This window comes from Branchiostoma lanceolatum, chromosome 6 (assembly GCF_035083965.1).
Source record: "Branchiostoma lanceolatum isolate klBraLanc5 chromosome 6, klBraLanc5.hap2, whole genome shotgun sequence".
Taxonomy (NCBI): domain Eukaryota; kingdom Metazoa; phylum Chordata; class Leptocardii; order Amphioxiformes; family Branchiostomatidae; genus Branchiostoma; species Branchiostoma lanceolatum.
The window spans coordinates 6,703,126-6,716,302 of NC_089727.1; the positions used below are offsets into that span (position 1 = coordinate 6,703,126).

The following is a 13,177-nucleotide window of genomic DNA, read 5'->3' on the forward strand; positions in this document are numbered from 1 at the left end:
TGAAACATGGCTGTACTTTTAATTCTGTTGTATCTTTGTGAAAGTGAAAGGAACAAGCACCAGGTTTACAGTTTTAGTCACCGTAATTGTTCACAGATTTGCCCACACAAATGTCCCCCTTTTACATTTTTGGGCACTGTAAAAGAAAGAAAAAACTGTAGTCATGGAGACTCATGTGCGATGCCTAAAATTTTGAAGATTTCAGTCTTTAACCTTAGATTTTTCTTATGTTTGCATGTGCAAATAGGGCATTTTTACATTCTTTACAAACCCTTTTACCATAAGACATGATAAAAGATAACTTGGCAATTTGAAATTGTTGTCCCTGCCAGATTTGCTGAAGAGGCAAGCCTGAGAACGAAATAAATAAAATTACTGGTTTGTGAGTTTGCTATCATTTTAAAAAGAAGTGCTTTTTATAATTACTAATGCCTTGCTATGCCTCTGGAAAACCATTGCTGGGTAGGCTTTAAGTTTAATAATACACAGAAGTAACAATACCAAGGAGGTTAATTTTGAGCCTCCTTGGCAATACAAAGACACAAACATATGAGGAACAAAGAATGTTATGTCAAAGGGATGATTTAAAATGGCATGATTTCTAAACGACAGCCATACTTAAGTATTGCTTGGAAAGAAGTGGTAACTAAATAATCCTTTTTCTTTAAGTTCAACAATGCTACTTGTAGTTCACAAAAGCCACCATCTTTTTCATCTCCGGGTTCACCTTTGTACAAAATATATCCTAAGCTGCTGCCAACAGCAGAAACGTCGTCTTCTCCTCCTATCGTCTTTTATACTTCTTGTGAGACACACTGAGGACGGTTGCTATAACAAAGCCTCCCCTTAAAAAAGTGTTGAAACACAAAGGTAACACTTGGCATATTTCTCTGTACAGATAAGACTGCTGTAGTAGCAGGAGTTGGTCGACAGGGCAGCAGCGCTGATATGACAGTCAGGTTGTAACATCTCTGCAGCTGGTTTCTATCTCTTCTTCTCGGACTTGTGAGAGGAACTGGGAGGGGGGTTAAGGAATTAGCAAAGGCTGATTTAAACACTTTTTCTGCTCTGTCATGAGCAATCCTAACGAAAAAGTTAAGTACAATGTATAATCAAAACTACCCAAGAAGACCACTCAGGTGTCCTGGTCTATGTGGACAGGTGGTCACTACAGACTGGATTCTTAAATTATCTAAGAGACTACCAAGTAGTAGTCACATTGGTCAGGCAGTCCGTATGTACAGGTAGATGTGGTTACCTGTACAGGTTTGACTGCAGAAGTCAAAAGACTTTGCATTCTAAAAGCAAACCTCCTGTTAATATTTACAAAACATTTAATGTAGTTAAAAAGGATACTGTTTCTTCTCTTCTTTTCGTTCCACTTTCTTCTCTTTGCTGCTCTTTTTCTCCTCTTTATCTTTGGATTCCTGAGGAGGAAAAGGTAGTTCTGTTTAATGTTGATGACAAGATACAAAGGGTGAGTAAGAATACAGACATTCCATGAGAGATAGTAGTAGTTTAACTGAAAGGGCCAAGAAATCCCTCTGGCAACCTTTTAAAGACAGAGAAACTATTCATTAACTAACCACAGACTATATCCATTTGCTAAGAGATGGCATTTTTTCAATTGTTAGAGCCCCCCCCCCCCCCCAATTTATCTGGAAACATCCGACAGACCTCTTTTAAGAGTCCTGTCCTGGTGTAGCCTCGTATGAATCCTATTCCAGCCCCTGTTCTCGCTGGTTTGCTCCTCTGCAATATGAGGATCTTCCTAATACTCTTAGAACTTCCTTAGAATAGGATAGATACCAGCTGAGGCTAGTCCTTGTTAAAAGCTTCCCACCTTTTTCCCCTTATCCCCGGACTCCTTGGCCAGCTTGCTGCTGAGTTTGGGCGTTGTCTGGGGGGTGCGAGGCTTCTCCTTCTCCTGACTGCTTCTTCTCGAGTCGCTGCCAGACTTTCCTGCAACACACAACAAAAAATTGAGCCATTGTATCCATGTTACAAATGTAGAGATGACAACATAAAGCTAGCATTAATCTGTCAATGAATCTGTTGATCATAAGAAGGTCGCCACATTTAAAATTCGCAAGAGTTGAGTCAAATTTTTTTGCCTGAAAGTGTACTGTTACATTGGTTGGGGCTTGGTGGCCTGTGAACACTGGCCAATCCCTAAAAACGTGCAGTGATCTAGACGACAAGAAATATCCAAAACAGCTCAGAGACTTGCTCGACAAACTATTTTCCTGCTGCGTGATACCAGCTTTAGGAGTACCTTTGTCTTCATCTTTTCTTCTCTTGGACTCCTGGAACTCTGTCATTGATGGAGGCTCCTGTGAAGAAAGACAGGCAAAACTTAAAGTCACATGCAGATCACAAACTGAGCATCTTCCGAGGTACTACGTTCAACCAATGTCAAGGTGATCTTGTGGTTAGGATCGTTGACTAAGAATCTAAAGGTTCTGGGTTCAAATCCCCAGCAGGCCCCAATGTTGTGCCCTTGAGAAAAGCACTATAAACTTATTTTCGACACTGTACCAAACTGCTATCTCTGAAAATTGGTGGAGAGCCACATCATGAGCATGTTAAAGATCCAACCACACTTATCACAAAGAGTAGGGGTCATTCCCAGTGTGAGTGGATGAAAACTTAGTCTGGTCTTACACAGTTTGAAGATACTGTACAAAACTGGTATGTTACACCTAAAGACGGTTTACCATTTATGCGAGATAAACAAAAAGGGGCTAAATGTTTGGTCAGCTACCTCGCTCTTTCTTTTTCTGTGTTCTTTGGATTCTCTGCGCTTTTCCCCATCCCTTTCCTTGGACCGATCCCGTTCCATCTTCTCCTTTTCTTTGCTGGCACGTTTCTTTTCCTTCTCGGTCATGGGCTGGGCTGGGCTGGCGTACCGAGGGCTCTGTTGATGAAAAGTCTGTCATTCACAAGGCTATGGTCACAGCATCTTTCAGCCTTGAATCTTTCACTTTCATTTACAGTGAGGTATAAATAATATAGTTGCCCAAGAGAAGAGTGCAGTTGGCCATGGTACTAAATGAGAGACTAAGAGCCTATGTAATTTAATAAGACGCTAGTGAGAAAGTCTGCATTTTGAAGGTAGCTTGATAAAGTCTGTAATGCAATGGAAGCCTTTTGCCAGTGTCAGTCACACAGATTTTATCTATTTATCACAAAGTCATGCAAGTATTTCGCGTATTTCCATAACATGGCACTTTTTAAAACATAAGACAACACTGCGAATTCAATCTCCAGTCAAAGAACAATGAAAGCTAGCAACATTTTTGCTGATTAAAAACTAGCACACCTGTTGAAAATAAACTCTCCAAGCAGAGGTTTGGCTTAGGCTGGTTTTTGATGTGTTTTTAAGAGTTTTTGTCCTGTTTTCTTCATGACTGGCCAGTGGACATTAAGAAAACAGGACAAAAAAGAAAGCCCAACAAAAACGCCTAGAAACAGTCAGAGCCTAACATCTGCTTGTAGAGTTCTGAAAAGTTCCTCACCTTATGTGATGCCTCCTTATGCTCTGCCCTATGAACATCCTACAATGGGGTTGGGAGACACATGACATCACAGGTCAGCTGACCTAAGTCCACCAATCAGTGTGCTGGGTGTTCTTGATAGCTGCCACTCAAGCAGAAGTTAGTAAAAGGCTTCGGGAATTTCCCTATCAGAACAATGGCATTTACTGGTAGGCGTTTTCATTTTCAGAACGAGAACTCAAGTTTCCTGAAATACAACAAGATTTTGGAATTGCTGTTTCTTTGCTTCGCTAGCTGAAAAATGTTCATCGTTCTTTTCATAAGTAAAGAATTGCTGTGTAATGACTTAATTTCTGCAAACAGAAATTTGCTGTGACAATAAATAGATAATAAATAAAATGCAAAATCACATACAATACTTTGTGACTAAAAGCTTTTATATAAGAAACCTTGAAAGAAAAGACAAATACCAACCTGAGCTTTGTAATATTCAAGTGAACAAGTTTTTGTGTCATGCAAGCTACTTGCTATTTTTGTCAGAGACATTTCTGGACCACAAAAGATAACCACAAAAAGATCTCTTTTTTAGATTTTTACTAAAATGACTTCAACCCTGAGACACAAGACACTTTTTGTAAGAGAAAATAAATACTATGTCATGAAAATATCTTTTCTGGCATGTACTGGCTAATAATCTACTTTGAGGTGAACAAATTGTATATACAGCACAACTGAAATCAAAATGAACTTGAACTCTTGGTCCACCATTTTTGTGAACGATCAAAAGAATTTTGTTTGCTTTTGTTTCAGTCAACTTTTGGTTGTTTGTCGTACAGTACTGTTGTGTTTCAACAGAAAGTCTTACAGAAAGTTTTTTTTTTTGCAAAGCTACATTCACTTCCAAAACTCAGTTTCTGGTCTCCCTTTTGCAATTTCACTTTCAACCCTCCAACAACTGGATTAAGTTATTTTTGTATTCTTCTATCCATGGCTCCTCTTGTACTTGAGTTTGTAGGGAATGTTTGCAATAATCCATATGGCAACAGTTCTTCTGCATTCTGGCACAGATGTTGAAGACTTTACAATGTAACAGCCTTGTATCCATTGTTATAATGAAAAAAGTAAAATTTAGAAAAATAGAACATACTCTTTGAGCAGAACTTGTACGGGGTTCTCAAACCCATCGAAAAATAGCTTTCTCAACATATAGAAAAAACATCTAAAGAATGTCCTTCCTGAAACTGCCTTTGTTTCATTTATGCATGAACGAGTAATCTCTTCCTGATATAATATGCTTTGGCAAATCTTTATCCTTCAGAATTCATCCCCTGGTTCAGTCTTTGTTGCAATCAACTTGGTTGTAGCTCCGGTATCTGCAATCCAGTCAGGGAATCTGTGCTGCTCCTCTTCATCTGCAATCCCAGAAACTTGCCGTGGCATCTTTCACACTGCTGGTGGAGACAGGATACATCTTGAAGATGACTTCCTATGGCGTGCTGGTTACTTGAAGAACCTCGGGCTTCTCGTCTTCTAATACAGAGATGAAGACGTTATTTTCTGCCAACTCTCTCCTCAGATGAACATCATGGCGACTTCAGGTGAAGATCCTGATGAAGACTTGACATTCAGCGATGAAGGTCTTGAAACAAAACCACAGCGATGTCAGATGCTGTCGCAGGAATCCATATGAAGATTTCTTACTGAAGATCATTCCTAGCTGATGGCTCATGGCTGTGTGAAGACGGATGACAATGTTTCACCACGTTGTTTATCTCGTTGTTTTACTGATGGAGACTTGATGCTGACAGCTTCTTCTTTTTATGGCCGAGGCTTCACAGCAAATTTCTTAGACGATGGATGACGATGTTGTTCATCTTAGGAAAACTAATTTTACGTAGATTGATGGAGACTTGACTTCTTCTCTTCAGCGCCGATGATGACATGCTTCATGTAGGTGCTTCACAGCGAATTTCTTAGATATTCCAGCAAAAAAGGCAACATGAAGATCGGTGGGTGGATGCTGCTGCCAGAAAGCTGCTTCAGTTGATGGATGAGGTGAACTTGATCTTGTGTCTTCTCTCCAGTTGGGCGATGTGTACGCTTCTTGTCTCAGCCAATCCAGACTGACAGAAAATCTTACTACAATCTCCTTCCCTTGCCGAATATTGCTGTGATATCCTCCACATTGATGGTGCAAACATGTCAGGTCTTGAAGATAATTTTCTAGGACGAAGACATTTAACAATACTGTCAGATACCTCCTTGATGAAAGGCAATAATTCTACTTCCTTCTTTTAGGGTTGACCCTGTCTCCACTGGCGATTGTTACCAACGCAACGTACATTGTTCATATTCTAATCGTCCCACTGAAGATGTGGAGAACATGGAAATCATCATAACTTATATCTTTCTCCACATAACATTTGAGTGCATGGCAGATCTTTGCTGTAAGCTAAGACGCCTCTGTAATTTCCTGAGGATAATATTGCAGCTGATACAAACAGAAACTGATTCTCTGGTGGATTCTTTCCTCTGGATGAGACAGTCTCAAATTATACTTGCAATCCATTTGCTTTTCTGGCACATTGCAGCATGTTCATGGCCTGTATACTGAGGATTTTTCTTTGGATGACATAATATGTGAATTGCAAATAGGCGTAACTTTGCTGGATTGTAACTTAATTCAAAACTGGAATGTGTTGTAATTAAAACAAATATGAACTTTGCTAAACATAACTTTTGCTTCATTGGACAAGACAGCTTTTCAAACTTGTCTCGTGGATTACACATTGTCGTTTTAAGACCTACAGCCAGCTGCAGTCGAAGATTCCAGTAACACAAAGTCCTTTCCCTGATTGTCCGTGTGAGCACACAAATATAGCCACAACTGATTCAGTGGAATGTATATCACAATATGCTTCTTGTGGCTCTGTATTATAGACTGCATAGGTTGGTAGCACCATGGTCGAAGCTAAAGTTTTTTTCCTGTAGTGCTTCACATCGCTTAGGTCCAAATGAACTTTCATGGTCCTGTGAATTCTGTCGTAGCAGTGTCCATCATGTAGTTGTGTTGATGTGATGATTATAAGAGGTTACTTTACTTGGCAGTGATCACGTTGGTTGTGTTGTTTGTTGGCGACGAATCTACACATTAAAATACTGCTTTCTACAATGCCGGTTTTGTGGCGTAAATAAGGCCTCCTGTGCGCTGTGTGGTCTGGAAATAATGGTGTGACATGTGGGCATAATGTTCATAGTGACAAAGCCTTGCAACAATTTCATAGCTCCTTCAACTGTCCTGTATTTCTTTACTACACACTCCTTCATAACGTCGTGAGGGTAACTTTTATTGCAGCAGTCTTTGTTGTGAGTGGGAGGTTTCATTATGTAAACCGGCTCGTCTCCTCTAGATCTTCTGCGTTTGCTCCTTCGTTGATCGTCTCCGACGTACTCTCGCGAGACCAGTGACTGAGCCTTGGTAGGGATGTAGCTTTGCTCTGCCTGCCATACTTACGCCAACCCACCTTGCTTCGTCAGTGAAAAGGGGAATGGAGAGTGAATGGGGAAAGACTTGGGCTGTGTGGTCTTCATCACAGCAGGTTAGGCTGCACACTGCTTTTCAGCCCAGCCAGTCGAATACTTTACCAACCACCTAGAGGGCACCCGGCCGCGCAGCGAACCCGCACAAGCCACTTTCCAAACGGGCTTCTGTAGGGCTACCCCGGACCCCGACGTCTTCTCTACCCCGCACCCGTGAGGACAGACAGCAACTCCCATGAGCACTCGGGCTTCATCCTCCACAGAAACACAGACTCCAAGAGGGAGAACACCAACTCTAACTTCCTTCCTAAACTCCAACTGATTTGGCCTAACTTATTAGAAGTAGCGTCGCTGATTTGGACACTCCGTATTGCACGGCGCTCGGGAAGCTTGAAACTGCTCCAGCGACCTGCGGTGGGGCGGTTTCAGGCCAGATCCTCGATCTTTCATCCTCGGAGAGACGAGAGTGAGTGGGCGTCATCCCTTCTCCTTCCTTCCCCGCTACTCTATACTAACCTTAGCTGCCACTGCTGACGTCGCTGACGGGGCTGATGACATATGATCCTCCTTCCTACTACGCTTGTGCTCTGAAACGGAAGAACAAAAAATGATAAGCACTCATTATACGTCAACATTTTTCTAGCTTTGATTTTATCTGGTCCACTAGAACTACATGTATAACTATCTGTGTAAGGTCTTTTCAAGTCTTTCTCAACTAGCTAATACAACAGTAAAAACGGTACTAGCAACGAGTTCTGTAAAAGAACCATCTGGCCTTTGATATACAGTCAAACCTGTATTAGTGTATATACTTTTTCATAAAAACCAACTAGCCAGTGTAACCACCTTTTGGTACTACCTTTATAAAGATGTATACTTTTTTCCATTAATCCAAGCATCACGTTTCCTGTCTATAGAGACCACTGTGACCTCTGTCCCTTGAATAGACAGGTTTGACTTTACGCGAAGAGAACATTATCATTTTGAAAACTGTACATATTATGCTACTTACTAACCTAGTTCCATAGGAAAAAAGAAATGTCAGAAGAAGACCTACCCCTCTCAGAGTCAGATGTTTTTGGGGATGCTTCGGTTGATCTCTTCCCTGGCTTCCCGTTCCCACTCCCGTTGGACGTGACGCTCGGCGACCGGTGGCTCTTCTCCCTCTCCTTGCTGTGACTGCGATGTTCACGACCTTTGTCCTCCTTGTGACCCTTGTCCTCCTTGTGACCCTTGCCCTCTTTGTGACCCTTGTCGTCCTTGTGACCTTTGTCCTCCTTGTGACCCTTGCCCTCCTTGTGTGCCTTTTCACCGTTGTGGGACTTCTCTTTTTTCTCCTTGTCTTTGGTCTTTTCAGAAGATTGTCTGCAACCAAACAGAAATATCTTTTAGAGGGTTTGTCCAAACTACTGATCTAAGTCCTTACCACCTGGCAGCCACGTTATAGAACACAACATAGAAGCATAATACTTACTTGTACATAGACAATAGGTAAAGATCAATTGCAACAATAGGAAAAGAAACAGCTCAGTCAACATACATGTAAGCATTGGACTTTGACTTCAAAAATAAAGTCAAAGCTTTGTATGACCGTGAGGGATGGAGAGAGTAGGTGAAAAGCATCCAAGCCACTGGCTGGACCAAATGATGATGATGAAGTTAACATTATTTCTTAGGAGGCTGAGTACTGGGAATCAAAAGTCAAACTCAACCCAAAAAAACTTTTTTTACCCAAACTTTTTTACTCACTTTGAGTCAGACTTCTTGCTTGAGGACATGGCGACATCCCCATTCATGGCACTCTTGCTGGCAGAGGAGGATTTGCTGGAGCTTGAAGATGGCTTGTCACTGGAGGTTCCATCCCCTGAACCATCCTTTGACTTCTCCTCTTTCGCTGTAAAAATAAGTCCATCTTGATACTTGTTTTCATAATTCTGCAAATACTTTCATCAGGATGGTAAGGTACGGGATAGCAAAGTTTGTTGTACACAACCAAGTGTTTTTCCCCTGCTTATGTTTCAGTGACAGTCTGTTATCTTCCTCAGGGTAATACTGACTGGTTCTACTTCACACTGCAGCTGCATGTAAGTGTCGCTGCTGCAGTGTGAAGAATGCAGTCTCGAATGCCCTGAGGAAGGTGACAGATGGTCACCGAAATGTCGTCTAGGTAAAAAAAAAACAATTCGTTGTGAACAAAGAACTTGGTTATCTGTTTTTCATAGTCTAGATGTGGCATAGTAAATGTGCTATGTGGCAGACAAATTCCATGTTAATGCAGCCAAAGGTCTTACCAAACTGTAGCCAGTGAGTATTTCATCAAATTTGCATGTCCATGTCTTGATCACAATTCAGAGAACATCATGCACATGGAATCTCATTCCTTAATCAGATTAGCTGTCTATTCATTCTGCTGCAATTTTCTTTTTCAAAAAACAAATTAAGTATGTTGGTAGTGGTTTAATTCTCACCTTGCTTCCCTTTAGACGACTCAGATTTCCCCGAGTCTTTGGACCCTTCTGTCTTGCCAGATGAGCCTGAGGAACCCATGATCGAGTTTGCAGAAAGTGAGACAGGTCCGTTCTTGGAAGACGCCTTGAGGGCCTCCTTGAGGTGGAACTCGTGCTCCGGCACCAGCTGGCCCTTCTTTCCTTTCAGCAGACCTGTGTAGCTGGAGGGCAGAAGAGAAAGGAGGTTTCCAAACTCATTCTCACACCACAACTTAATGATAGTACAATCTAAGATGTACTAGTGACTACATTGTACTTATGTACAGTATCAGGGCCACATCTTGGTGGTCCCTTTGATTATTTTTCCTTTAATCGAAGCATCAAGTGTCTTGTCTGTAGTGACCACTTGTCTAATGTGACCAAGTATCTTTTCTCCAAATATCTTTGGTCACTATAGACATGTTTGACTGTGTTGTAATATAATTTCTGTACAAAAAGTTAATACATGTTGTATCATGAAATGGTACATTAAAAATACAGTATCAAGAACCAAGTATCTACAAAAACACCCTGAGCAATTTCCTTAAGACTGTCTTAAATGGTGTTAACACATTTATATGCACAGCCAAAGGACACAAAGGGAGGTAAAGACAGTCTGTAGGTCAGGACGGGTACCCCATGGCAAGTGCGTAGATGTCCGGTCTCTTCTCCTTCTCCTCCTGCCGTATTTTGTCCACGCGGCGCTCCAGAGCCAGGGCCAGGTTCTGCACCATGGGGTAATACTGCAGGATCTGGGGGAAGGAACGTTTCAAACAAACTTCAGATAAAACAATACCATAGAACTCCATAACAGAAGATACAAAAACAGAACATTCTGCTGCAATACCTACTAGACGGCTTAAACTTGACCTTGACCTTTGTCCCAAGACCTACCAACATAACAAATATCATCACAATCCATCCATAGGTTCTTAATCTATTACTGCTGGCCAAAGTGTGCGGAAATACATCAGACAAACAAACATACAAACCAAAATATCCTTTGAAACTTTCTTTACAAGCTCAATAGCTACATACAGCTACATGTATAAATTTTCTGACCATTATTCTATCACACCAGTACTCTTTAGGAGACTCAGCAGTCTATCATTTTGACTTACAAATCCAGTCACAAACTGATTATATGTGAACAGCATTTTCAAAAGTCTGTTCCATGATGTTAGAAGAAATTGAGGTTACATGGTAAATACATATTTCCACAGATTGGTTCAGACCCACTCACCTTGGTGAGGACAATCAGTGTGTTCCTGATCTGGACATAGTCCTGGGACTCCAGGCAGATCACCAGGGCCTGCAGGGAGACACAGTTGTTTTATTCATATAAATCTTCCTCAATTTACAAGCTGAAGTAAGATGCTTTTCCAAGTAGCACCTGGGAAAGTCCCACAGCTCTTCTCAACAAGTACAATGAACAGTGGACCAGGGCTGTCATAAGGACTGGGACCCTTTCCAGTAGTGTGCAAGTTGGGCGAGCGACAACAGCCAGTTTAAAGAGTAAGCTAGAACTTACCCTTGTGAGTTTGAACTGCCACTTGTGACAGACATGTCTGAAGTTCTCGTAGTCCAGCTGGTCGGCCTTGCTGCTGCTGCCTGCTCCTGACGCTCTCAGCACTGTCACGAACCCGGGGTATCCCCAACACTCCTGTACAGAAACAAACAGTAGATAATTTTACTGCACAACAATCGTACAAGGTACAACATAAGGCTACAGAACAAAAACTATCCGCTGCCTGCTCCTATCACTATCAGAACTGTGACAAACCTGGGGTAACCCCAACACTCCTAAACAGGATTTTATTGTACAACAATTGTACATTCAAGGTACAGCCCATCTTTTGCTACATACCAACAACCATTCTCACACACCAACACAAAAACTGGGTAACCCCAGAAATAGCCATGCCTTCAAGTACCAGAACTAGCAACCGGGGATTGAGGTGTTCACAAATTTGTATTTCCTAGAACTATCACAGAGTGGAAATCGTTGCAACCATGTACAGAATAGGCCTCTTCATTAAATAGCTTTAAACGATGCTTGCAGCTAGATTACATGCAAAGGTTACATGACCAGCTGCTGCCACGCCAAGTCCCTGTTAAATTGGTGTGTTAAGATTTAAAGATTAAGATTTATATCAGTTTGTATATTTTTGGGTTTGATTTTTCCCCAAACCTCATGGATCAATTTTACATTCTTCCTCCAGGCTTTCTTTCTTTATTGCTTACTTGATATGAAGAAGTAGTCCTGCTTATGTCCAAACAGATAACTTACCTTCTCGTAGATGGTTTTGTCGCTGTGCCACCTCATGACCGTTTCCAGCATGGCAGACAGGAAACGGCCGTAGCATCGCGCCTCGCTCTCCGTACAGCTGGCCACCATGTAGGATATGTCGGAGAAGACCTGAACAGAGAAAAGTCGTCAATCAGATCGTCAAACAATGTCAAACTCATCATCATCATCATGTCGGGCGGGTTGCCCAGACTAAGTCAACCCTCTTCCTCCAGTTGCTATGGTCCGCCATTAAGTGCTCTATGTCAAACTAGCTCTAAATATTTCTATTTCCACCTTTAAAAATCTATAAAAAGTCGCTTTTACAACCCCATTTCCACCAGATTTGATCCTCAAAATACATAACTGCAGTTTACTGCCTTTGTATTCGAATGTATTTGTATATACTTTCTTCAGTGGTATCATTACGTCTTTGCTTTGTATGTATTATTTTCAGTTGGACAGAAGCATGAAAAAGGATGTATCCTGCTACGTCTTGTTTACTGTATCTGTTTCTGTATCTACATAGCCTGTATAACTGTCCTTTGGAATTAACACACCAGATAATGTTTCTGTATAATAACAAAGTTAGAATAAATACATGTAGATGAATAATATAAAAGAAGTGCTGGACGTACCCTGTCGTACAGCAGCAGTGAGGAGAAGTTCTCAGTCTTCATGTTGTGGATCATGTGAACAAACTTGGCGCAGTAGACCGCGTCGTTGGCCGTGTAGAGGCAGCGCGGGAAGATACACAGCTGCAGCAGCTGGGTGATCGTCTCATTCTTCGTGGATCCTTCAGAAGAATATACAAACATTTCAAACACTGCAATATCACACATGTAGAATTGAGGAATAGAGGAAGTATTATGGACACCTTGAACAGAACTGATGAGGACTTCACTGTACAATCTAAAGTATACGACGTGGTCACATTTGTCATAAGCTATTGTACCATTTTGATGTTGTAGAATTTTCAGGCAGGCTGTGACAAAACCAACCATTGACACAGGTCTAACTTTCTAAGAAACCCTTTTCAGTTACAAGACAGCAAGATTTTTGCATGAGACAGCAAAACTATCCTAAGAATGCCCTTAGTTTGCCAATTCTTTAAAAAATACCAAGGTAATTAAGGTTCCCTGTAAGAAACATACTAGACATGAACCATGAGTCCTTCTCATGTTTGAGTCTTGCGAGGACCCTGCTACAGTAAAGGATAAGCATATCTGACCAGTACTGGACCTGACTTAGAATCACTACTCAGATGGTTATATACATACTTGACATAAACCATGAGTCCTTCTCATGTTTGAGCCTGGCGAGGACCCTGCTACAGTAAAGGACATGCATATCTGACCAGTGCTGGA

At 41.4% G+C, this 13,177-nt stretch overlaps 1 protein-coding gene across 1 annotated transcript in view; it reads right to left on the reverse strand.

The window, feature by feature from the left end:
* Positions 1-13,177, reverse strand: part of LOC136436312 (THO complex subunit 2-like) — a 27,999-nt gene continuing 14,822 nt past the window's right edge. The window contains exons 22-36 of the mRNA XM_066430173.1: positions 12,449-12,606; positions 11,814-11,942; positions 11,055-11,186; positions 10,767-10,835; positions 10,160-10,275; positions 9,506-9,705; positions 8,787-8,931; positions 8,095-8,402; positions 7,554-7,624; positions 3,519-3,557; positions 2,765-2,917; positions 2,276-2,333; positions 1,844-1,962; positions 1,357-1,427; positions 1-1,015 (exon numbers count right to left, since the gene is read on the reverse strand). Of these exons, the coding sequence (XP_066286270.1) occupies positions 985-1,015; positions 1,357-1,427; positions 1,844-1,962; positions 2,276-2,333; positions 2,765-2,917; positions 3,519-3,557; positions 7,554-7,624; positions 8,095-8,402; positions 8,787-8,931; positions 9,506-9,705; positions 10,160-10,275; positions 10,767-10,835; positions 11,055-11,186; positions 11,814-11,942; positions 12,449-12,606 (1,799 nt within the window). The 3' untranslated portion in view covers positions 1-984. The remainder of the gene's footprint in view (positions 1,016-1,356; positions 1,428-1,843; positions 1,963-2,275; positions 2,334-2,764; positions 2,918-3,518; positions 3,558-7,553; positions 7,625-8,094; positions 8,403-8,786; positions 8,932-9,505; positions 9,706-10,159; positions 10,276-10,766; positions 10,836-11,054; positions 11,187-11,813; positions 11,943-12,448; positions 12,607-13,177) is intronic.